This window comes from Dipteris shenzhenensis, chromosome 30 (assembly GCF_047967505.1).
Source record: "Dipteris shenzhenensis isolate YYH24624 ecotype China chromosome 30, Dip_SZ_1.0, whole genome shotgun sequence".
In the NCBI taxonomy this organism is placed as follows: domain Eukaryota; kingdom Viridiplantae; phylum Streptophyta; class Polypodiopsida; order Gleicheniales; family Dipteridaceae; genus Dipteris; species Dipteris shenzhenensis.
Window position 1 is genome coordinate 11,988,525 of NC_141625.1, and position 27,258 is coordinate 12,015,782.

Here is a 27,258-nt window from a genome sequence, read left to right on the forward strand (position 1 = left end):
TCATTGTAAATGCTTCAGCTATGTAGTCATTGTGCTCACATATGCACATACAACTTTGATTTCTTTTAGTTTTCTATTTAGTATTATATGCTATCATATGCACCAAACGAAATCCACAAACATGTCTTGTACATAGACCCTCTACTTACCCATTGCAATTTAAGAGGGGGTATTAAATATAGTGTAAATTGCACTATCTACATAGGGCATAGGGGCAAACCCTAATCCTAACCCTAAGGACTTCACATGTAAAGGACCCTTAAAGGACTCTCAAAAACACACCAACCACAAAGAGTGATGTTAATGAGAAGCTTGCTCCACATGTTTGGTTATTTTCACTACTTCTCTTATCGGCTATTTCTTTTTTTCAAAGATAACATGTTTTTGGTAGATTTCTTTAGCATACTCCTCACTACAATATTACACAATCATCATTAATGACACTTACAGTCCCATATTATCAGGTATATATGTTCTAACATAACCTTATGTTTGATGGATGTAGGTAATAGACTCTGATACTCTAGTATGGTTTTGGTATTCTATTGAAAAGATCTTTCTCTCACAGCTGAACATAGCACCCCTGTATATATGTCAAAACCTTTTTATATACTTCTATAATTGTGTTTTAATGGAATCCTCTTTTTCTAAAAAGGTGTCCAACTAGCTTATTGATTTATAATCACCTTTTTTTTTTCTTCCGTAAAAACCAACAACAAAATCAACATTTATATGTAGGAGTGATTCTCTAGGTACTAAAACACACATACATGCCTTGGCCTATTCTCACTTCCATTTTTAAAAACAAAATGAATATTGTCTTTTTCGATTGGTTTTAATTTGTCTTTACGTGAAAACTACTTTTACCAAGTCCCAAAGGAGAGCTCTCCTTTGTGGGAAAAGATATGAGATCCCTTCCAATTGGAGAAGAACTGGTTGGGTTACCACTACTTGTACTTTTCTATAGTCACTCTTCAAAAGTCAACCCCTCCCGTAAAAAGGTAGGGGCCCACTTCCTTTTTTTAAGACAATGGCACCAAAAATGTGTAGTTTGGTGGTGACTCATGTGTCATGGGGATTTTGCAGGAATGTCGATGGAGTACTCCTCCAAGCTACTCTGGGTTGAGAGAAATGCTTGAAAATGCTATCCACTAGTGTCACTCTAGCAACTCCCGGAATCATAAATATAAGGAGAAGAAGAGGGAGGGGAGAGGGAAGTGGAGAAGAGAGAGGAGGAGGAGAAGGATTTGAGCCCATAACATCTATGCATCAACAATCACAATATCTATGGTTCAAACTATCAAATAAGAATATTAGTACAAAATTGTAGGTACTTGTTCACAATGATGAGGTAGCACAAATATATATATATAAGATCATCCCAAATTTTGGTTGAGTAAATGGCAAAAAAACCATTCAAAACTTCTCTCACAATTGCTTTAGTCCCTCTACACACAATTTGAAAAAAGCTCACTTTCATGATACTTGGTATGTTTCTAGCATAATCCATCTCATTTTCCACTATTTGGGTATGCCTTGCACTACTTGACTCTTTTGGGAGAAGTTTGCCATGACTCCATGATCAAATGTGCTATGCATCACACCAACCTTCTCTATGCATAAAGTGACATCCATGTGACCACATTTCATGGAATGATATATACCGAACATAAGACCAAAAGAAAATTTAGTAGTTCAAAGAAATAAATGAGAATTTTTTTTCTCATCATGAGACACATTAATGGAGGAGACTGCAACTCATGTGAAGACATAGGGAGGCAATTTCTCATCGCCTACTACTCACAATCTCTCCCCTCTAATAGGCCTTTGTAATTGCATATTGGAGCCATTCAAATTTTCATTTACTTGGTAATATACATAAATGTTTTTGGATACATAACCTCTCTATTGTTTCTTCTAAAATTTTTTTGCCTTCCTCTCATTTTTTGTTTGCATGTTGTATCTTTCAATCTACTTCTTTATTCCCTTGTAGCTATAGAGACAAAATATGTTGACCTTTGACTCTATTGCAATCCTTATCTTTCTTTGCTTTCCTTTCATTTGTTCCATGTTTACTTGACACTTGGATCATACCTAATCCCAAAGTCAAGGTAATGAGGGATTCCATTGCATGAGAGACCATGTGATATAAAACATTGAGGTATTACTTGACTCTATCAAGGAGGACTTGGGACCAAGAGGTGCTTGCAATGAAGCTGAGATTTAGGACAATGGAGTGACCAAATGCTTTATTATTGCAGTTGGAACGGTTTAAGAAGGTCTCCGCATTGGCAATCCGATATGAATCTTTGTGGACAAAATATGAAAAGTTAGTTCTACAGGCTATGGCATCTCCATTATCAACTCCTCAATGTCTTTCAAGAATGGAGGACATAAAGATGAGTAGATTTGTGATGGCTTTGGAGCCTCATGTTTTCTTGAAAGTGATGAGTAAAGATCCAACATCGTACATGGAGGCACTTTGTATTGCAACTAAGAAGATAAATCCCTACAAAATGAATCTTTATCCATGTCTACTTCAGCATCAGTAACTTTGTCCTCTTAGAGGGAGGTAAGGGCAACTCCTCAGGTACCAAAATCCTCTGAGTTAGATCATAATATCATCTATTGACCACATGCTCCTATTTATCCCCCTATTTCTCAAGTCCTCTCATTCCTCCAAATCACTTTATCTCCTATCATATTATTCCATAGGCTTTTGGAACCATTTTTGAGTATGTGCATCACATCCAAAAGAGAGTAGATTTTAAATAAGGGTGTGGAAAATAGAAATCCTTTCCATGCCATGTTGATGTGTCAATGTGTTAGGATCATGCCATTCCACTAATAAAGCCATTGAAGGTTCTTCCTTCATATGAGGCTCACCAAATGAAGCACAATAGGAACATACTTATAATAGTTTTCATACACCACTTATTTGAGGTGCATGGAGTGGCGACTCTCCAAACTCTCTCCACAAAATGGATAAGCATAATATCCTTGCACTGTTAGACTTGCACAATCATGTAATCCACAATAAAATTCCCCGTAGCATTAGGTCCCCTTCACAGATGGGTTGCGAGGTATCATACTCTTGATTGCCATGCCACAAAGCTTGAAGCTCATCCACCAATGGTGCAAGATATACATCCATGTTATTCACCTTATTCTTGCTTGGAATTATCAGGGCTAGCATGAGATACCCTTATAGTAAGCCACCAAGGGATATTATAGTTTACAATTATCATTGGTCATGTAGATCAAGATTGGCATCTAAAGTGATTAATACCATCCATAGCCACTCTAAGATGTGGATGTTGAGGCTCATCCTTAAACTCTAGCCACTTGCTCTCTATGTGGTGCCATGCTTTCCCATCATCTAAGATTCTTAACATGCCACGTGTTGAGAAATTTTGATTGTGCCAATCCATAAGGTGGGACAATGAGCACAATGAAACATGTGTTTTATCCTAGGTATAATAAGAATATGTTGAAACCCCTTCTCTAGTATCTTATCCCCTTGTGTACCTTTCCTATATCGTACAAATTGTGCCATACTCATATGCATCCCTATAAAGAATACAATCATTTGGGTAAGCACAAATGGAGTTGTACTCCATACCCAATGCTGTGAGCACTTGCTTTGCCTCTTTCCTAGACTTTGGGACCATACTATGATTGGAAGCAATGTACAGAGCAACTTATCCAAAATGCAAATGTCAAATTGGGTTATGTTTAAACAAATCTCTTATTACACTCCATAAGTTTTCTTACTATAAAGTAGAGGTGACACTTATGTTAGACCATGCATAGGGAGCTTGTAGATTTAATGTGAGAAAAATTATTGTAAGATGAGATGTGGGATAACATTGCATTTGTCTCATTTATTAATCGTGCCTCCTTTGGACTCATGGGGTGCAGTCTTACCTACTCTCCATTTCTTGTAAGATCTTCTTATTCATATTCATCCCTTGGATCTAGATCAAAGATGGTCATGCATTGCATCATCATGTTCTTGGGCTTCCATCATCCCTATTCTCCTCTTTGCTCGTGATTGTTTTAGAAAATGTTAATAGTTTTGATTCACTTATGATTCATGGTATTGATCATGAGATGAAGAGCATCATCTTTCATTTGTTTCATCTTTTAGCAAATGTTAATAGTTTTGATTCAGTTGTGATTCATGATATCAATAATGAAATGAAGAGCATCGCCTTTCATTTGTTTGGACTAAAATAGAATATCCACATAGTGAAATAAATATCAAGTATCATGGCCATTGATCACTTTTAGAAAAGTGCGTATTCTCATGCTCATACCTCGTCATTGTTTTGCACATATGCTTGTGGTTAAAAATTCCCAAAGTCTTGAATATGCTTATTAGCTATGTAAAGTTGGCTAATTATGGCACACTACATTGCTCACATTCACATAATATCTTCTTACATATGCAATCAAAATGACTTCGGCATTGCTCTCCCACATTTGAGGTGCCTGACAACATTTGCAAATCAATAAACTCAGTCCATAAAAATTAATTATTAAGTACGTAAAACAAACAATTACCTATCCTTTACAATATAGGTTTCCTAAAAAAAACTTAAAACAAAATATCCTAAGCATCAAAATAGCTAGATACAAAACTTGAACCATTGATACAAGGCAAACATTGAAAAATTTGTTGAAGCTACCCTAAGCATCGTTAATTCCATCAATAAATTTAAAGTGTCAATGCTTATCATGATGCTTTCAACTATAAGGCCCCCTTTTAGGGATTGACTTGCACCTAAATTTTAATGTAAGAGCATGGTAGGGCATGCACTTTATAATGTTCATGTGCTTGGTCACATGGACCTTTACAATGACCTTAGGTTGATTGTTTATAGTCATTGGTATGTGTTGTTGGATGTGGTATTCACCCCAAGGACCTATGATATTATCATAGATTATGGATATATTTAGTGGGCTAACAAATCTAGTTAGACCATGGAGATTCCAATCTCTATTAGTTTCTATTATTAAAGTATATGCGAGGCCTTTTATTTTAAGAGACAATTTAGAACTATATATATCATTATCTTATGGTTCCATGTGACATATGACACTTTATCCCCACAAGTTTCCATAGGGTAAGCACATAGAGGGGACTTATCTTCTATCTTATGGGCTATTGTTTAACATCAATGAATGGCACACACATACAGTTGTACATACGATGCCCCACCACCATTGGCATTCTTTTAGCCATTCAAAACCCTTTAGTGTTGATGTCATATAAAACATAAAGTGCCAAAATTTTTAGAGGAGGTCAAATTTTCACTCTTACCAATATGCAAACTTTTAAAGTAAATTTAAAAAATACATTAACCATAGATATTTATGTCAAAAAAAGGTCAATATATGTACTTATTAGTGCCGATGTAACCATTGACAATATCATCAAAATTAGGTACTAGAAATAATTTGAGATGCTAATATTGAGCAGTTTTGGAAACTTACCAGCACTAGTATTGATGCTAACTTTGGCATCATTGTTTTGGAAGTTTAAAAAAAATCCTCAGGTGATGTCTCATAGGACATTTCCCAAGCACAAGCTCACCTACACATAGCCAAGATCTCATGCACCCTTTCCACCCTCTCAAGCTCTCCTTTTGCTTAGGCTCTCCTTTTCCTTCTCCATTCTCTCAAGCTCTCCTTTCCCCTCTCCCCCCACTTCCTTTCCCTCTCCATCCCTCCCAGTTTTCCCTTCTAGCAGGTTGTCTTCTACCTCAATCTCTCCCCACATTATGAAGCTTATGGGCTTCTCTCACTTCGTTCTAGTGATTAATTCTCTCTTTTTGCATACATGGAATCAAAAAAATGGTTTAGGAGGAGTAGATGATGTTGCATTAGAGAAAATTAATGTACCTCTTGCTTGTTCTTGGTTTCGTTAAGTCTAGTTGCTCTTTGCTTCACTCCTTCCTTACTTTTGCATGGTTCTCTTAAAAACTGGTGTGTTTTTGTTCTTTTGTAGGCATCCAAAGCATCTGGCAGTAGTGGAAGAAGTGTCCATCAAGGGTGCAAGTATACAATCGGATTGATACTTTAAATGCATGTCCATCCCACATATTTTTAGGCATGTGAAAAGTATTGTGCCCATCAGATATGATTTTCATGATTGGGGATGAATACCATGCTTTTTATCAAGTATCATGCACAACGGTTAAAAAACACGCTTCGAGATTACTTCTTCGAATGCACACGTATCTAATCGGCATGATACTTTGCATGCATGTCAATACCACCTATCTTGAGGTTTGTGTAAAGTGTCGTGCCCATCAGATATGATTGGGGATGCATTACACCATGTTTTTCACCAAGTATGGTGCACAACCATCCAAAAACATGCTCTGGGGTGTCTTATTCAAACGTACAAGTATTTTATGGCCACAATACTTTGCACATGCATCAATACCACCTATCTGAGGTGCCTACAAATTATCATGCCCATTGGATATGGTTTGAATTCCATGATTAGTGGTCCTGGGCATTTTGGGTTTCTCGAATGACTTTGGATACTTGAAGTTTTGACTAATTTGAAAACTCATGAGAACAAGGGGGACCATCAAAGATGATGTTTAGATGGGCATGGGTGATGGCAGTCCCTTGGAAAATGTAGTTGTCAGGATGGGTAAGATGTCCACCACTTCAAATTCTCTACTTTTTCCTTCAAACAGACAAAACATTAGGGGAGAAACAAGGTATTAAAAGGACCCCATAAGAAATGGATTAAATTAAGACCAATCGAACCTACTATGGTAACCCATGCACTAAGGGTCCCCTAGCATTTACTCAATTGACATGATCAAGCTTGGCCCTTGATGGAGGTGGATATCTAGAACCCAAACCCAAAACCTAGCACAAGGTGCGCCCGAAAGCAAAAACCAAGCAACGCAACCGAGAGTCCTAAAAAAAAATTATTTTCTGAATTCAAAAAACCTGAATTTATTGCATCCAAAAACAATAACACAATCATCCCCAAATCAAATACTGAAAACCCAAACCTATTATCCAAAATTTGCATATCCAAAACTTAAAACCTCGAACTAGTATGCTCCAGAGACCATATTTACCTGGAACCAAATATTCAAAGACGATTTAGACTCAATTTTACGTATCCAAAATACAATTCCAAGACTCCTACAAAGCACCCCCAACATCCGAAAAAGGAAGTAACATGATTAAACACAATGTAACCCCAAATTTGGTGGATTTTCCTTTCATGCTGCAAAGCAGCTCATGTGCCTGCGTGTGACAGAGAGAGAGAGAGAGAGACGTGTGTGTTGAGGACACACGTAACTGTGCTCCTTGGTGCAATGCACACATGAGGCATAAATGGGCATGGGCATGGACATATGCATGGGCGCACGGGCATGGCAAGAGGACAAGTGTGCATGCGTGCATTCATATCCGCTTCTCTTATTGTCTGAACCTTATGCTTCAGTGAATACTATAGGTCCTATTAGGCATCAACCCATCCTCTCAAGTATGAATTTTTTTTCATGTAAGCTTTTTTGTTCAGTACGTCAGAGTGGTTCTTTCAAACCTGTTCTGTCTATTCTTTAATCATGTTTAACATGAAGGTTGAGCTCAAAGAAAGAAGTAATTCCATCTCCTATAATGTAACTTATATCGGAATCTACAAAACATAACCTGCCATGCTGTGTTATCCTCGTGTGGTCAACATTATCAATTATAATCTGGGGGCTGCACTCTTAGCATCCATTTATCCACAAATTCAAGCAAAAATGCTAATTCCTCAGAGATTTGAAAATGGTTTTAAATGATTCAGCATTCATGGCAAACACAGTAATATGAGCCCATATGTTCTTCCTAGGTGAATTACAGCGGCAAATTCTCAAAAGCATTCAAATTATGCATTACCAATTATGGCTCTACTATTTACAAATTTCCAAGAGGCTGCATCAAAAGCTACACATTGCAGAACTTTTGAAGAGGAACAGAGACACTACGGCAAGTAAGAATTCAAACGTGCCATTGAAAAAATAACTTTCCAAGCACAAGTGATGGCCCCGTATTGTGGCATTGTAGCCGCACACTGTCAGCCCCTCTTTACAGTTCGGAAAGGGAGCAGGAAAAGCAAAAGATAATCTTTCTCTTTTCTGGGTGGGTTGGTGGTGGGGTTGGGGGGGGGGGGGGGGGGGGGAGATGAGTGTTATTCAAAGCCATGTGAATGCCTCTCTAATCCAGGTCTGCACTATATCCATATATCAATTACAGAAAAAGAGGCAGCAAAATCCCCATTAATTGGTTTCTATTAAGATTCTACAGCCCTGTCACAACCCAAAAACCCACAATTCTTTTTGTCTGCTTTGGGGGGGATTTAAGTCCAGTTCCCCAAGGGGCAATCATTAAGACTAGTACAGCCAAAGCCTCTTGGTCAAATAGATATAACTCTTAGCAAATGAAGTGCATGAAATATCAAGGCCCAGCCGATTGACCCCATCTGTATGCCACCAGAAACACGTCTTTGAGATGGCTTCCCTATAGTGTACGAGGATGGAAGGAACGCAGGAGGTAGCCCATGACAGGACCTACATGAATAATAGCTGCTCCGCCTTACACTGATAGCTGTTGAGTAAAAGGGGGTGTGCCCTGGGTGCGAATAAATCTGGTCTAAAGCAACATTATTGCAGGCTACCACCAACTCTCACCTCGGCCGCTACCACCTCGGCCTCCACCACCTCTGCCTCCACGCCATGCCCCATTTGGGGTGGCGTTAAACCCACTCCCCCAACCCAGAGGAGTCATATTAGGATTGCCAAAACCACCACCACGACCTTGGCCAGGTATGAAAGTATTTCCAAAACCACCGCCGCCGCTGCCGCCCCCACCTCGACCTTGCCAATTCATAGAACTAACATGTGCACCACGGCCTGAACCATTGGAGCTCAAGTTGCTGAAGTTCCCACCACGGCCTCCACTTCCAGTCCTTCCACCACGGCCTCCACTTCCATCCCTTCCCCCATATCCACCCCTGCCATCAACACCAGCACACAACCCCCAAAAAAGTTGAATACAGACTGAATTTGCTAAGCAGCAGCAAGATTTAAATGGCTAACTCTCAAACAAAGCAGCCCATAACTGAACCACCCCAATCAAGGAAAAAAAGGGGGAAAAAAGGATGAATAAATAACTTTAAGTTTCCTATAAGCAAACAAAACCCAAAAAAATAATTGTAATTACCCTCTTCCTTGCGTATTGCGATCAGGACGTGCTTGGAGCTCAGGCAGGCTCTCTAAAATTGTCATGCTAATCCGATCACGACCTTGGGCTACAAGTCAAACCAACCAAGATGTCAAGCCATAATTCCCAGTCTCTTCAATATTACAATTAAAAAACTAAATATTTTCATCAGATAAAGTAAAAACTTGATCTTCCCCATAGCCAAACATACTTGCAAGGAACTCGTCAACCAAATCTGAAGGTACATCAAAGACTGCTCCCAAATTATCTACAGTCAGCGACATCCCCTTGATTCTGCTCACGATTTCCTCTGACAAGACTTTCCTTAAACAGTTGAATGCAAACCTGTGACATGTCTCTGTGAGTTCAGTTGAAAACCTGCATAAGAGATTATACAAAGCAGATCCTCACCTAAAAAACCAGGAGGGAAATAAAATTACGTTGCTGTGAACATAGGTTTTCCGATCTGGAGCATCAATGTAGCACAATTATCTTGACCAGAAATAAGGGATCGCCGCCGCAGTTCAGTGTGTCCCTACAAATTAAATCCATTTACACTCAGTAATTGCATACAATTCAAAAATGCAAAACCACAAGCTTCTTGCCCCTGAAAAACCAATATTTAAAGAGTCAGGAGCGAGTTCTGCATGAGAGGTGGCAGGGGAGGCCCAATAACTACTGAGAGGGGTGGGGTGCCCCCGTATCTCCACATACAACGTGGCGCGAGTTTGAACATGTGTACATAGTGGGCAAATGAATGCTCTGCAATGGTCATTTCAGAGCAGACATATGATATCTCCACACATGCCATGGCACAGTGAGCAAGCACGTATAGGGTTTAGGTTTTATGGTATAGGATTTAGGGTATAGGGTATAGGGGTTAGGGTTTAGGGTATAGGGTGGGGGTTGGTAAGTAAATGCTTTGTTCATCAAAAGGCAAGGAACCAACATTGAATAGTGATAAGACATTAGGAGACTGAAAAACAATTGTGAAGGCACTGCATGACCGCACTCCAACAACAAAGCAATGTCCAAAGAAGTCAGTTGACATGGATGTTCAGGACAAATCACCACGGTAAGTCATCAAAAAAGTGTAGCGATGAGCTTATTGGCTTAAGAAATGTTGGAGAGTTTGTAACCAGGAGTGACTAAAAGTTTAAAAGTCCATTGGAAGCACACAACAGTAAAAGTCCAAAGGAAACAATCAGAGCAGTAAACTGACAAGGAAGTTCAGGTATTCCTTCCAGGTATAGGCATCCCTGAAAAAATAAATGCTCCTTTGGTTTTAAGCCTGAAGAAGGGCAATTGGAACATCAAGAGGACAGCATAAGGCCAACAGAGAAGAATTTGGGATCAGAATCTAAAGGAGGCATTCCAGATAACAGAGAGTTAACTTTCAATACCAGATTCCCAAAAGCGTTTAAAAGAAAGACAAGGGAGTCTCCCGATAATGATTTTGTAAGGTGACATTCTTTGCATCATACTTAAAGACAACCAGAGACACCAGAGCTGGGCATGACAAGAAAAGCAATATGCATGCAGAAGAGTCCGAAAGATCATGATCCAAGACAACCAGCTGGAATTCTCTTCAATTGACTTAGGGTCGTCAGAAAAGTTTCGAAGTGAAGTTCATCTGTTTATTTCGAGTGCCAATTAACATGACTTTGTTCTTGGCTATGCTGTCCTGCATGTCTAAGCGTTTGCAGAATTTGCCTAGTGCATTTGTCCAAGTGTGCTATGTCGTGCGTAAATGAGCAATAGTAGGGCATATCCTGCAACCTGGACTTCCTCTCTGCTATGTACTCTCATCCAATCTTCAGTCCATCAACCTGAGGTCCTGTCTGAGGTGATTGTGGCGACTTCTTCCTGTCTGGAGGCAACTTCAAATTTCATGTTCTCCCTGTGTAATGAAGTCGTTCCTCTTATATACTCTGTGTGCACTGTGCGAGTTGCTTTGAGTAGTGTGTTATGTGATTCTTCCTTGATGTTCGCTGGAGTCCTGTTTACTGTCCTATGTGGTTGATGATGATAGTTTATGCATTAAAACCTCTCACTTGCTTCCAGCACTCACTTAAAACAGAAAAGGCAACCCACCTTCCTATCTACTCAGTCCTATGCTTTCTTGATTGTACCTTGGAGCCTTTGGACACAGTCACCACATACAAATACCTAGGGCTGGAATTTGAAGATAATTTGGAATGCATGGGTGGAAAGGAGAATAATGGGAGGTTGGACAGCTCTATAGAGCTTCCAAAATAAGTGCAAGAAGGCACACCTATAGAACTAGGAAATGAGAAAGTTCCTATACACTATGCTTGTGCAATTAGTTATCCTCTATGGATGCCCAGCCTGGAGCTTATTGAAGACGAACATACACAATACTTTCTCATAGGAGAACTACGGGCCAAGAGACAAACACCAAATCCCATCCTACTGGCTGAGACTGGTATGATAACTCTTGAAGGGGAAGCATTATGCCAATCGATGGTCTACGTCAACAAGCTTGAGAAGATGGATGCAAGCAGGATACCACACAAAGCAATGGAGGCTACAAAGATCAATGGATCGTGCAGGAGGGGGGGAAATGGATGGAGTTATGGGCTGCTAATATCCCAAAAGATATGGGAGAAATTAAGACTTTAGATACGCAGAAAATACTACAGAAACTATGGCAAGACCCAGGGGCAAAAATACAGTTCTACAAACAGGAAATTGATCCAATGGACAGGTATGAAATAAAAAATACCTCCAGGAATGTTCAAAAGGCATTTAATCTGCAAAATAAGGACCAGCTCCCATGACCTAGAGGTGGAGAGGGGCAGGTGGCCAAGACCCAGGATCCCAAGAGACGCAAGAATCTCTGCTCCACAGAGGAGATAGAAAATGAGCAGCACGTGCTCCTACAGTGTCGAGCCTATGCCCACATCAAGGAAAAAATAGCACGACAGCAATGACAACCTAACCCTTTTGGAACAACCAGCCAAAAAGCTGGTTTCATAGGATGTCTAAGGACCACTGTTACTAGTTAAGACGGGCCATTGATGCAGATGAAGTACTCAAGGTATTGAAGCATTATCATGATGGATTTTGTGATCTACATTCTCTCTTACTTGTCTTGGATGCATACACACCATTGTAGATCTTGAAATCACAGGCATAAACTTTTTCCACCAAATGCACCAAGCCCCCTTGACCCCTTGCTTTTGGACTTCCATGGTGGAATTCATGAAGTTGGTTGCATCATAAAGGTGTGCGAGTAATGCCTCATACTTTGTTAGATACCCTAGTTCCATTATTTCTCTACACATCCTTGTGATTGTTGCTACTTAGCATCCATAGATCTTGAAGGGTCTCGAGCGAAATTTAATACAATCATATCATAACATCTCTCTCTCTCTCTCTCTCTCTCTCTCTCTCATATAGGCCGTATCACTTTTAGACATTAACATAATCATGTCTTTCTTTCCCCCCAAAACAAACACAAACATACAAGACACCCAAACAGGCCTTTAAAGTTTCCATAGGATTTGCAGGCTCTCACCTTGTAACATTTTGCATGTCACTCCATATTGGCATCCCAGCTTTTCGGCAATTAGAGGAACATAAGGATCAACGATCCACCACCGAAGGATCAATGCAGCATTCATGATACATCAGCATATGACTCAGATGTTTGGATCATATTTGGTCATATGACTACTTTGTGAAGTCTCAAATTTGGTCCAACCGTGCTTAAGCGTAAGCTGGCATGCGAATCAAAAGCACGGCGTCCTCCACAGTGCCAAGTCTCTTGACATGATTTCACATTCAAGTGTCCTAATTTGTGCATGATAGAAAAGGAGCATAACAAGCACATGGCATCTTATTTTTGACTGCCTCACAAAGCTGTCAAGGAGCATGGACATGTTATGCTCCTTCCAAAGACGTAAAATTCTGAACGCTTGCTAGTGTCAAGAATTGAGAGAAGAGAAGACACTCTAGACAATGCACCGCTGCTGTATCAGTATGTCAGCTGATGCCAGAAAACAAGGTTGGACCAGCATGGAGCCCCTCCAAGTAATTAAGCAGACCTTCCACCTGGTTGTTCCAACATATGCTAATGCATCATAAATGTCACGATGGAGCTCTAAGTATGCTGGTAATGACATCATTAGTTATGTCTCCATGGTGATCTTGAGAGACTCAACGGCATAAAAATATACCCTTTGCTGAAATCATAATTGCAAATTTTTTAACAAACTTCTCAGCACACCTCCAGTGGTAGCTGCTCCAATGCTGTCCGCATGAATCTATAAGAGTTTGATCCCCAACAAATCACATCTGGAATGTGCATCCATGATTTTCAAACTGGCTTCAGGTAATTAAAGCTGTAACTGACAGCATCACCCAATGCTTTATGACTGGACACATTTCCTTGAAGACAACAATCAAGTAACGAGCCTTGAGGAACCACTCTGCTTTAGCCTGCAACACAAATTGCAGCTACTTCAGCCTGGGACATTGCTTCACCTGAGAAGGAGGAAATTCTCAGACTTGACGTTCAGCACGCTGTCCCTGACTCCTCAAGGCAACTGAACTTTCAGGCTTGAATGATCTTTTAAAATAAAGTCCAGAAGAGGAAAACCAGGTGATCCCGACAAAATGTTGCATCAGGCAAGATTTCAAAAATGAAATGCATGCATAAAAGGCTGTCACACCTTCCCTCCATGCCAAATTTATGCTGCCTGCCGTGAAGCAACAGACAATGGGAATAGGTTTTACAGATAACCAAAACTTAGTCCCTTCAACCAGCACCCAATCTGCAACAATGGCCACTATCACAGAGCTATACAAAGGTCACCCCCAGCCAGACTTCCAACGTTTTATAACAGAATACACATCAGGCACAGGCCCAGGTGTAATGTGGTGGCATGCAGAAGAGCACTGCCATAACAATTAAGGCCAAACTGATCACCCACAACTCAGCCACACGAACCTGATGCCAGATCTCCATCATCCTATGTCTTTGTGCCTGGACAAATGCCAAGCAGCCCTCCATTCCTTTGAATGCATAATCCAGTGGCATGCAGGGAGAGTTCAGGTGATCATTAAGGCATTGCGGATGCTCAGCATGTGGCTCTGTGTCAACGTCTGTGCATGCTTGTGTGTGCGCATGTATCTGTGTATGAGGCATGTGTATGCACGTGTGCCAGTGAATGAGTGAGTGAGTGTATATGTGTCTGCATGTGCGTGTGTGAGCACGCATCCATGCACGCACAGCCACAAAGCTCAAAGTCTGTGTCATGTGTGGCAGCTCATGCAAAAGGTGGAATTTGGCCGCACACACCCTTGGGACCCATTATATTGCTAACACTTCACAGTTAGCAATAGTCAACTAAGGAATTACTTCCAACGCCATAGTAGAGAAGCCTTCAGGAAGTTACTGCAGCGACCTAGATTCTCAACGTGAAATTTCCTTCTGCTGGTTCTTTTTGTCTCAATTGTTAAGGCAAGATACTGGGAAGTTACTCAATTCTGAACATAAACTTTGCTGCTGTTGTTTCTTTTTGTACCTGGCATTATACTGTGGAGTAGACTAAAACTTTAAACAGAGACCTCAGTTGAGCTTTAGCTTACTGCAATCTTGGCGATGGCCTTTGCCAAAATGTCAACAGGAGAAAGACTGCTACCTCGTATGAGCTCCTCTGCAACAGGCCTGAAGATAGATAGCAAACTGCAGACAGAAACATAAGGAGGTGAGCTCTGAGAAACAATTATTAGCTTAAAATACGAAGCATATACCCCATGACAAAAACTTCACATGGTCATGCCTACTGAGTATAATACGCAATCTACCTAAAATGGAAATATGCATCTTGCATCAACTTTGCCACTGCTGGCCTGTGTGATATAAACACCCTATGTCTAAACATACAGACATACATATGTACATACACCCATAAAGAGAATCTATTTGTGATAGCTAGTCCCTGTATGTATGGATGTATGTTTACACACAAGCATATATACACATATAAACATGGGCATAGACATAGAGAGAAAGAAAGAGAGAGAGAGAGAGAGAGAGAGAGAGAGAGAGAGAGGAATGTGTCCAAACTCATCCTGTCCACAATTTTGACCCCTTGACAGTCACCTGCAAGGTTGAAAACCATAGTACTATCCGTGAACACCATTTTACATACACACACATCACAAACCCAAACATGTATACACATCCACTTACACACAGGATTTCATACTGAGTTTCTACTCTGAAATGGCATCCACACCGACATCATCAGTGCCCAATAGCAGGTATAGACTGTAGTATAATCCATATCCTCTCACACAAATATATATCTACACACCTATACACACATGAGTATCCATTTGTAGAAAAGCCTTGTACTTGAGTTCCTATCAGAAGTCTGGACGTGAAAGACACATTCAAGAGTGACAAAGGCTCACGCTAAAGGATAAGGCTAGTCAAAAAGTAGTCCACAACTGTTCACCAAGGCTACAATTACCCATTAAGACTAAAGTATTGTGGGGGTTAAAGGTCACTGTGCCTTTACCCCGGTTATGTACAATACTCAAACACATATATAAATGAATGAAAAAGAAGATTAGGGTGGTTCTGCACCCACTAAAACTTGTGTGGCTCTCTGTCTCTCTCTCTCATTCTTCCGTTCTTGCTTACGTTGAGAGCACTCTCAACTGGTATCAGAGCCCGGGTGATCTAGCTGAGCGTGCGTGAATGCTTGAAGCTCAGCAGCTCTGTGGGAGGAAGGAGAAGCTCTGTGGGAAGCTCTGTGGGTGACTTTACTTGCATCCGAGTGTGTAGAGACCTTGAAGGAACCTTTGGAAAAGTCACTTTGGTTTTGCGAAGTAGTTTTGAGAGCCTGTTAAGTGTTTTCAAAGAAAAAGTCGTTTTTTGAGCTTTTCTCTATTCCGTTCGATGACATAGACTCCATATTGACTTGTAAAGGCAACTATTGCTTGCTTTTGGTGTCCACTTCACTTCAGGAGCTTGGAAACACCTTCATTCTTGAATCTGGCATCATTTCATTGCATTTCTAGCTCACTGTGTCAGTTCCTGCGTTTTTTGCCCGGGTGTTGGAACTCAAGTTTGGAGCAACCATTTGCAGATCTGTCAGTTCCGGTGGACTCAGGAGGTCCTAAAACTTTTATGTTGCTCATCATTCGCACTCCGGTGGAGTTTACAAACAGCTCTGTTTCCGAAAACGTTTTTCAGTCCGTGTGTTGGACCCAGTGATTGAGACCACGGTTTCAAAAACCGTCTGTCCCATTGCGTTCCGGACGCCCAAAAACCCCTATCTGTCAGTTCTTGCGCGATTCGGTGGAGGATTTTCAGAGTTATAGATCTCTGTGTATTCGATTTCGTCTCTCTGTTATGCATTTTTCATTCTAAGGTTTTGAAACCTTAGATTTATGCCACATGGCAGTGGATGATTTATAGGCCATTTGGATGCACTGCGGTCCTTATTGGATGCGCTGATAGGCCCAAATTACCTTGTGGGATGCTATTTTTTATGGACGCTTTGCACATGGATGCTATTTTATGCTGAGGGACAGCTTTGACACATTGCAGGTGATGCACTGATAGTGCTATGCTCTCTTGGATGAGATATTATTGATGCATATGCCAGTGGACGGTGTTTATGCTTGAGTCATTTGGCACTTATTGGCATTTTCTTTTGGGCCAGATTTGCTCATATGGATGCATAGTATATGCACATGAGTCAGATGCATCTTTTGATGCTTTGAGCTTTGAGTTTTGGTGATATTTCACTCTATTGTGGCATACACATTTGGGTGCACCTGGTATTTGGTATGATTCTCTCTTGTATGCACTAGTATTTGGGATTTTTGTTTCATTTGCATCATGGCATCCTCTTCCATGTCTGAAAAGGAGTTTTTCAGCATTAAAAAGTTTGATGGGACAAACTTTTCTTTGTGGAAAGAACAAATAAGGGATGTGCTTATTCAAAAGAAGCAAATTAAACCCTTGGCAAGGATTGAAGCTAAGCCTGCAAATATGTCTGAGGATGATTGGAATGAGTTGAATGCATTAGCAAAGTCTACTATTAGACTTCATCTTGCAGAGTCAGTTTATTTCACAGTAGTAAATGAGCAAACTACGGAAGATTTATGGAAGAAACTATGTGCCACTTATGAGAAGGAAACTGCCTCTAATAAAGTTTACCTTATGAAGAGGTTGTTTGAGCTATAGATGAAAGAAGGGGTCTCCATTGCTTCTCACTTGAATGAATTCAATATTATCTTCAGCCAACTTCAGGCTCAGGAGATGAATTTTGATGTGAAGACTAAGGCAATATTTCTCTTATGTTCATTGCCATCCTCATGGGATACCTTCCGTACAGCTGTCAGTAACTCTGCACTTGGTGGAGTACTGAAATTTGATGATGTTGTGGGTAGCTTGTTGGCCGAGGAGATTAGACGGAAGTCTATGGATGGCAACAAGCAGGATGCTGCCTTAAATGTGCAAAGGGGCAGATCACAGTTCAGGGGGAAGTCCCAAGAAAGAGGGAAGTCTCGTAGCAAATCCAGGGAACGGAACATTGAGTGTTACCACTGTGGCAAGAAGGGCCATATGAAAAAAGATTGCTACAAGCTGAAAAGAGAGCAAAAGGATAAGAAAAAGAATGCAAATTGGGGTGCAAATCAAAAGGAAGAGAGTCCAAGGGAGGACAAAGGAAAAGTGAAGATCGAGGAGATCAATGCAGTCACACATGATAGTGACAATGATGTTCTCTTCATGTCTAGTTTATCTGCAGAGTTGCTTACCACTTCAGATGATGCATATCCCCAGGATTGGATTTTGGATTCTGGTACTTCATTCCATGTTACTCCCCATAGGGAATGGCTCTTCACTTATGATAGTGGAAAGACAGGTTGTGTGCATCTTGGAAATGACTATGCATGTGACATAGTGGGAGTGAGTGACATAAAGTTTTCTTTTGCAAATGGATCTGCATTTATTTTGAAACATATGAGACATGTGCCTAAGCTGACCAAGAGTCTTATTTCAGTGGGTCAGCTAGATGATGCTGGTTTTCACACCACTTTTGGCTTTCAGAGTTGAAGGGCTCTATGCTTTTGGCCAGGGGTGCCAAGTGTGGGACTTTGTATCCCTTACATGTATCAGGGGTATTTGATCATGTTGTTGCAATAACCGAGCAGCCGAGCACTTCTTTGTGGCATTGCAGATTGGGACACATGAGCCAGAATGGAATGAAACTCTTATGGCGTTTGGGTTATGTACCACATTTGAGTTTCTCTGATTTTGAATTTTGTGAGCACTGTCTCTATGGGAAGCAGACTAAATCAGCCCATAAAATAAGGGGAAAGAAAGAGTTTAAAATGCTTGATTTGGTGCATTCAGACGTATGTGGTCCCATGCCTACACGGTCATTAGGCGGGGCTGAATACTATGCGACATTCATTGATGATGCAACTAGGAAAGTGTGGGCTTATGCTATAGCTCGGAAGACTGATGTGTTCCAGGTATTTCAAAAATGATTGGCCTTGGTTGAGAATCAGTCAAGTAGAACGCTTAAATGCCTACAGACTGACAATGGTGGAGAGTATCTCTCTCATGACTTTCAGCATTTCTGTGATACACGTGGGATTAAGAGAGAGCTCACATCCCCTCATACTCCAGAGCAAAATCCAGTTGAAGAAAAGATGAACCGTACCATTCAAGAAAGGTTGCAATGCATGCTTTCCAATGCAAGTCTTTTTGGTGGTTTTTAGGCTGAGGCAATGAAGACTGCAGTGTATGTGATCAATAGATCACCTAGTAAGAGTTTAGATGGTGGTATTCCTGAAGAGGCATGGAGTGGCAAGAAGCCCTCTTACTCTCATTTGCGTATATTTGGGTGTGAGGCATATGCACATGTGCCAAAAGAGCTTCGAAAGAAGCTAGATCCTAAGTCTAGGAAATGCATCTTTCTGGGTTATGGTGAAAGTGGAGAGATGGGCTATCGTCTCTGGGATCCAGAAGCAAAGAAGATCATACGCAGCCATGATGTGGTCTTCAATGAGAAGAAGATGCATAAGACACCCATGAGGGATGTGGAAATGAGGAGAATCACTTTCCAGGATGTGAATCCACCCGCATATGTTGATAGACAGCAAGTTGTCCATGCACCAAATGTGCAAGAAATGGTACCACCAAGTACTCCCACAGGTATACAATCAAGGGTAGATGATGGATCATCTATTGGTGGAAATGATGAGCCAAATGTGGCTGATATGCAGGTGGGACAGCAAGCTGAAATGCCCTTGAGAAGATCTTCTAGAGTGTCTAGACCGCCTAATAAGTTTGTTCCAGGGGTAAACTATGTGATGCTTACTGATTGCGGGGAGCCTTCTTGCTACAAAGAGGCTATGATGCGCGAGGATCAACGCAAGTGGGAGTATGCTATGCAATCAGAGATGAGTTCACTTATGAAGAATAAGACTTGGGACTTGGTTTCTTTGCCACATGGAAAGAAAGCATTGCCATGTAAATGGGTCTACAAAATGAAGGTCACAGGTGATGATGTGCTAGGTACAAGGCCCGTTTGGTTGCTAAAGGGTTCAAGCCAGAGAAGGGTGTGGACTTTGATGAGATATTCTCTTCGGTTGTGAAGATGACCACACTTAGATGCATGCTTGGACTAGTGGCATCAGAGGATATGGAGCTTATGCAGATGGATGTCAAGATAGCTTTCTTGCATGGGGATTTGCATGAGGAAATTTACATGGTGCAGCTGGAAGGCTTTGAAGAAAAGGGCAAAGAGCATTTAGTTTGCAAGCTGAAGAAGAGTCTCTATGGTCTTAAGCAAGCGCCTAGAGAATGGTATCAGAAGTTTGATGCTTTCATTCGGTCCCAGGGTTTTAGAAGGGGTGAAATTGATCACTGCCTCTACACTAAAAGGACTAAGGATAATAGCCTGATAATCTTGGCACTATATGTGGATGATATGCTATTGGCTAGCAAGAATACTTATGAGCTAGATGCATTAAAGGCCAAGTTGCATGAGGCCTTTGATATGAAGGATTTGGGATTTGCAAGTCATATTCTTGGCATGCGCATCACGCATGATCGGAGTAGGAAACTCCTTTGGCTTTCACAAAAAGAGTATGTTACAAAAGTATTGCAGCATTTCAATATGGAGGGGAGGAAGGCAGTGAGTACTCCATTGCCTCCATATGTGAAACTGAGTCACACAGATAGTCCCAAATCAGATGAGGAAAGGGCCATGATGGCCAAGGTTCCTTATGCATCAGCGGTTGGGAGTCTTATGTATGCTATGATAGCTACTAGACCAGACATTGCATTTGCAGTGGGAGTTGTTAGCCGGTATATGGCTAATCCAGGAAAGAGGCATTGGGAGGCAGTTAAGTGCATCATGAGGTACATGAAGGGTACCAAGGAGATATGCATCTGCTTTGGTAGAGGAGACATGCGTGTACTTGGGTACACAGATTCAGACTATGCAGGGCATGTGGATAGTAGGAGATCCACTTCTGGTTATGTGTTCACCTTTGCAGGTGGTGCAGTGTCGTGGATTTCTCACGCACAGAAGTGCATTGCTTTGTTTACCACAGAGGCTGAGTATGTTGCAGCCACAGAGGGTTGCAAGGAGGCTATATGGCTTGATCGGCTAGTGGGAGATTTGGGGATTCATACAGGTGTACCGACATTGCATAGTGATTCCATGAGTGCTATTCAGCTAGCACGGAATCCGGTCTTTCATGCAAAGACCAAACACATTGAGGTCAGGTACCATTTCATCAGGGAAGTACTTGAGGACAAGCGCATAGAGCTTGTCAAGCTTCATACATATGATAACCCTGCAGATATGCTGACGAAGAGTCTACCTAGTCAGCGGTTTGAGTATTGTCGTGTATTGATGGGCATTGGATAGTATGCTCACTGGTTGTTCTCCCTTAAAGGCACATTGTCCTTTAAGTGGGAGGTTGTGGGGATTAAAGGTCACTGTGCCTTTACCCCGGTTATGTACAATACTCAAACACATATATAAATGAATGAAAAAGAAGATTAGGGTGGTTCTGCACCCACTAAAACTTGTGTGGCTCTTTGTCTCTCTCTCTCCTTCTTCCGTTCTTGCTTCCGTTGAGAGCACTCTCAAGTATCTCATTTCAAAGAGTCTTTCTGAGCAAGTAAGCTTACAAAGGACAACCCCCCACAAAAAAAAAAAAGAAGATATCAGCCCCTCCATCCACACACGCATGCACACGCTTCACTCACTCTCTCTCTCTCTCTCTCTCTCTCTCTCTCTCACACACACACACACAAAGGGAAGAGAGAAGATGACAATGATACAGTTAGCATCTCACGAAAGCCAAATACGGCCTACAGTAAAAACACCCAATTGACAGTAAACCCAACAGTTTCTGCTAGTACTAAAGAGGATTACAACAGATTCCCTGACGTAGGCAACATATGTGAGTGCCAATAGCATCCGTACGACCCTATTGAAAAGAAAATGAACGATGTTGCCCAGACTATGGCAAGATAACAGAAGGGCATGAAGAGAAAAAGAGACAACAAAGGAGGGAGTTTTAAAAAGACATGAAACAAAGCTGAGTAACCTATGAAACAAGCTGAAAGTGAAAATAACAGTAACCTAAAAAGCAAAGCTAGCTTATATGTCCTCATTAGCACCCAAGCACAAGCTGCCATTTGGTCTCGAAAGGTTTCGGAAGCATCTGAGTTTCATAGTCACTACAGTTTATGGTCCTAGGCACTACACTTTACCTTGTCTCACTATAGCCTAGCTTATTAACACACAATGATGAACATAATATGAAGTTTGAGGTAAAAAGGAGTTTTCTAGCATTAGTCGGAAGCCTTAAAGAGTTTAGTCAATTCTGAGGTCCAGCTAATTATTAAATGGATCAAGTACAATCAAAATAGATTTAGCCAATCCTTCTTTACTGCTTTACTTAAGCTGTGTGGTTTGCTTAGTACAAGATCACTCACTCAATGGAAATAAGAACATGTCACAAGGAACATGATTTGGTTTAGGATTGCTTTTGCTTTCGCCTTTGATGCTAACACTTCCTAATTTGTAGGTTGGATAACACCAGGCACTCCTCCACTCCACCTGAATTGCATTTAAGGACACCATAGCTCACCAAAAAAAATGCACAACTTCAGGGGTTAACCAAAGACTAACCTATCTGAAACTATATTTATACTCTCTGCTGCACTTGCTGCAGATGCTCTTGCAATGTCAGCTGGCTGAGGGGCAGCAATCCTCTCAAACTTGAATCCTGCCTTCCTTTCAATCATAGGTATCATATACTCTTTTTTCCTATCGTAGAACATTACAGATATTCCTGTTTTGCCTGCAGGAAAAAAGAAAATAAAAGACAAGGCTTCAAACATGAGCATTACCAAAATATCTAGTTTGCATCCAGAAAAGAAATAAGGGAGAGGGCATTTCACCGCAAGCACAATTTTCTTCCGTTGCATGCTTAAAATCTAATAGTCACAATAACAGAGCTTGTTGTTAACAAAAAATCTCAAATTACCTGCTCTTCCAGTGCGGCCAGATCGATGAATATAGGTCTCGGCATCCCTAGGAGGCTCACACTGTTAAATATGAATTGAATTAGGAAACACTTATTACTGAGGTTAACTTTTTCTAGATTGATTTTAGTTTCAATACCTATCTACCCTTGGACAGTGAGTGAAAATTTAAAAAAAAACCTAAAACTCTAAAAGATATGTCTTTCCCAATGGGCATACAATAGTGCACAGAAATGGCTCACCTGAATTATAAGCTGCACATCAGTAATGTCCAACCCTCTTGCAGCCACATCAGTGGCTACTAATATAGAAAACTTTCCTGATCGAAACCCTGCAAGTGTGACCTGCAATCATAGGACCTCTGATTGAGCTGGCTACTTCTACTTGGGCAGCAGGTATGCTGGAAGTAAATTTTGGGGGGTCAAACTTCACTCACTTCTCGTTGTGCCTGCGAAATATCACCATGCAAAGCACGGGCAGTGCCAGGCAATGTGCTAGCTAATTCAGATGCCTCATTTTTTGTTTCGGTGAAAACAATAGTTCGCCCTGCACTGCAAATTGTAATCCCAAAGTTTTTCCTTTAACAGAGCTCGCTCTCCAATTCACCCATCACAGAGACTCAATACCAAACAAATTACCATATAGTCTCACTCTGACAACATTTCATATCAAATGAGCAAAAGATCTCCACCGAACCTGCTATAGCAGCTTATCACATCAGGAATAAGCTGTGAACGTGCCGACCTCACACACGGAAGAAGGAGGTGCCTTACACTCGCACATGCCTTCATCTTCTCATCTCCCACCAGATCCACTACCTCTTTATTGTCTTTGAAAAACCTTGAAGCTATCTGAAAAAATAAACACATTCCAAAAGTTTGGACAGGAATCGAAACATTTGCCAACCTTTTGTCTAAGCATGTTTAATTCTGCACTAATTCCAAAGCCCTTCACAACCATTGACGTCACATTACAATGAATTCATGAATTCAGGAAATTTGAAACTCGGACCAGGGGGCTGAAACCTAGTATATTTTTTACGTGGGCATTTGAATAAACGTTTGAGAAGTCTACATCTTTGGAAGATTAAATTTTTTTACTGTAAGTAGTTTCAAGCACAAGAGGGGCTGAAGGCCTGTAATTAACTCCCACATTTTTTAAAGAAATTGGAAGTTCGAAATTTTGACTGTAAGTATGTCTATGACCATAGACAAACATGTTTGAAGAGTCCACATCTTTGAAAATTCCAAGTCTGTATTCCACCTTCAACAAACATCATTAATATCAGTCAAAAAGAAGATAGAAGCTTGCCTGCTTCACCCAATCTGGCATTGTAGCACTAAAAAGTAAAGTTTGCACTGACGAAGCATCCTCCACATAACCTGTCCAATGCGTAACATAGCAACCTCAATTCCAAAAGCTAACTTGGATGCAAGCTACCACCACAAAGAAACTACTTCTTGTAGAACAAAGAATAACTAATAAAATCCTTAGACATGGCAGATACAACCCTCTGGTCTTTTACTTGAACATTACGTACAAACAGCCAAAGCACGAGTATGTGGGATATCGTAAACACCAAGCTCAATTAATCAGCTATGTACAAATAGGTAGAATTTGGAAGTCTTATTCAAGGAAAATCCTGATCTTTGACCTATACCTGCGCACTCACGAAAAACGCAAGACACTAAACTCAAACTGCACTAGTCAAAGCACGGGAGGCTGCTACTCTAGCATTAGGTACCATCATTGTGAAAGGCAGGTGACCATTGTTGACTTACCTACTGCCTTCACTGGTACTACATTCAATAGATAAGGACCTGAAGGACCAGAAGCTCTAAGGGTTTGAAGCAAGGCCCCATCTTTAAGAACAGCTTTAGTCACAACGTCACTCATTTGTGGTCTGCATGAAAAATAACAGACTATTGATTCAAGCATGTTGGCATTGCATGATTGAGATAACCACATGTCTAGCACATGCCCTTTCGAGAGACTGAAAGGTCCAAAGTGACTAAGTTTTTCAATCGTCTGACCTAAACAAGACACAATGCAACGCTTGCACACAATAAACAGCAGCACTGCTTGATACAAGCACAATGTAAAATTTTAATTAAGTATTGTTCTAAGAGAAATTTAGAAATTTTGCAAATCATACTGAAACGTACCCAAAATTTTCTCAACATCATCAACGAAGCCCATGTTGAGCATCTCATCAGCCTCGTCCAAAACACGAAACTTCAAAGTTTTAAGGTTCAAAGTCCCTCTTTCCAAATGATCCTGTCGCCAGTTCAGAAGATACCGAGAAAAAGCATTTTTCGTTGCTCTGTATGCATCGTACTGAAACTACTAGCTGGTTACTACAGTTACCCTTGCACTGTCTACAAAGATGTCATACCTTGATGCGACCAGGAGTTCCCACCACAACATCGACTCCTTTTCGTAAAGCACTCTCTTGAGGAGCATACGGGGCTCCTCCATATACACACACAGTGCTGACACCCACTGCACTCCCATAAAACTCAAAATCTCCATGTACCTGTAAAGCCCAGTTCAATTTGCTATTTCACAATCACATAAGAAAATATACTATGATTAAAGCAGAACACTTCCGTATATCAAACACACGACAAATATAGTCCCTAGCTGTTTTGTCCACCTGTTTGGCAAGCTCACGTGTAGGTGTAAGAACAAGGACACTAGGAGCTCTTCCATATTGACGCCTTTGACTAGCCCAAGTCTCTGATTTTGCGAGCGATTCCAATATAGGAAGGACGAACGCTAATGTCTTCCCCTGAAAGAGACGTGGAAAATTTTAATAGCTCTAAAATTAAAGCATGCTTCAAATTTTATTTTTTGGATCCTTCTAAAACCCAAGAAAGAAAAGTACTTCTCAAAAATTTGTAAGAAGTTGCAGAACAACTAAGAACTAGAGTTCGAATGTCTCAATAAAGTTGAATATGAAGTGCATTGTGAAAGCTAAATGGCCGTATTGAAACAAGGTTTAACATGAAACTAAAAGACGTGCATTGTGAAACCTAAATGAGCTTGAGACTTGAGCTTGAGACTTTAACCGCAGAAAAGTATCAAGCTGGACGAAGGAGCATATACACATACGAGACTAATGCTAAACAAAAGCTAACAACTAAGGAGACAAACCAGACAGAACCTTGCAAGAGAATAGGGAACCAACCTGCCCAGTACGTGCTCGTCCAACCAAATCATTTCCCTCAAATATGGTGTCAAAGGTTAATGCTTGAATAGGGAAGAGAGTTTCAATTCCCTTCGCCTTTAATTGCTGTATTAACATCTCTGAAAGTCGAAAATTGGTCACCGCATAGGGATTCGGAACTTCTTCCTCTTCTTCTGTCTCAAACTCCTCTATATCTTCTACCCTGGTGCGTTTGAAATCAGGCTCTACCGTGGGAGGCTCAAATGCCTGAAATTTGTAATCGGATGGTACAACAGGGGACTCAAATGCTTTCCGCTTGAGGCCATTGTCACGGTAATAATTGTCCGCCATAGCGGGCAAAAAAAGAGGAAATTTTCCTGTAATATATCAAAGAAGTCCGGAGAATTGCTCGGCTGCAATGGCTACTTAATCTCCGTGCTTCTGAACAATAATAATTATATTCATCAACCCAATGCTTTGAGAGGAGCGAATAACTCGTGGCCCTCAAGAAGAATGTTGACAAGTTGTGAGCAATAATTTCAATATCCTGAAATGTGACGGAAAAGCGCGGCACTGAAGCAGAATCTTGGAAATTCGAATGGAGCAATTCAGTTTGTTCCTAGTGGAGGTGGATGCAAGTACTCAATTTTCTAAACCTATGCTGAAGGAAGGAACCCTAAAAGCAACGAAGCACAGATATAATTTCAAAAAGCGAGGGATAGGAAGGGAAAGAAGTGCATCTAGGCCTGAGAATGTGCGGCCCTGGATTGGTGAAGAAAACAGACCAAGAATTGCTCAAGAATTGCGAACACCTCAGAAAAGGGTGACGTACAGAATGAATATATTAAAAAAGTGCTCCCCAGCATACCTTTTAGGGTTACCTTCCCACGTGGTTCCTCCTCATAGGTCATAATTTTTCCACATCTCCCTAATACTTTATAGTCCTTGGACCCAAATTGATTTTTGCTACCTCCACCTTGTGGCTTTGGCTCTTTCTAAACAAGTTGAATGATATTTAATCATTCATAAGGCCTGCCCAAGATCAAAAAAGCGAAAAAAGAATACATTGAAGATGGTGTGTACGAAGACTCCAGGAGATAAAGGGGAGAGAGAGAGGGGGGGGGGGGGGCAGAATAAGTAGAGGAAAAGGTGGAGGATTCCAAGGGAAAGAAATAGAAAGTGGGGAGGTGGACCACTCATAAAATTTAGACTTTCACAAAAAGAAATATCTAGATTTTGGCTTTCATGGAACCAACACTGGTCACTATACCCT

The 27,258-nt window shown here is 40.9% G+C and overlaps 1 protein-coding gene across 2 annotated transcripts; it reads right to left on the bottom strand.

Moving 5' to 3' along the window:
* Window positions 1–8,044: 8,044 nt before the first annotated feature.
* LOC147881730 (DEAD-box ATP-dependent RNA helicase 7-like) lies at window positions 8,045–26,958 on the bottom strand. 2 transcript variants are annotated; one of them, XM_087401214.1, is made up of 15 exons: window positions 26,007–26,956; window positions 25,473–25,607; window positions 25,212–25,352; window positions 24,982–25,093; window positions 24,128–24,198; window positions 23,513–23,667; window positions 23,253–23,367; window positions 23,059–23,160; window positions 22,819–22,879; window positions 22,461–22,632; window positions 14,863–14,959; window positions 9,687–9,781; window positions 9,458–9,591; window positions 9,247–9,334; window positions 8,045–9,037 (listed from the first exon to the last, which is right to left on the bottom strand). In XM_087401214.1, the coding sequence occupies exons 1-15, from the start codon at window positions 26,334–26,336 to the stop codon at window positions 8,698–8,700; spliced, it is 2,148 nt and encodes a 715-aa protein (XP_087257340.1). In that variant the 5' UTR covers window positions 26,337–26,956; the 3' UTR covers window positions 8,045–8,697. The 2 variants fall into 2 exon arrangements, 1 of the variants encoding a protein (XP_087257340.1); XR_015543918.1 differs by lacking the exons at window positions 8,045–9,037; window positions 9,247–9,334 and adding an exon at window positions 12,788–13,710 and having other exon boundaries at window positions 9,554–9,591; window positions 26,007–26,958.
* Between the last annotated feature and the right edge of the window lie 300 nt (window positions 26,959–27,258).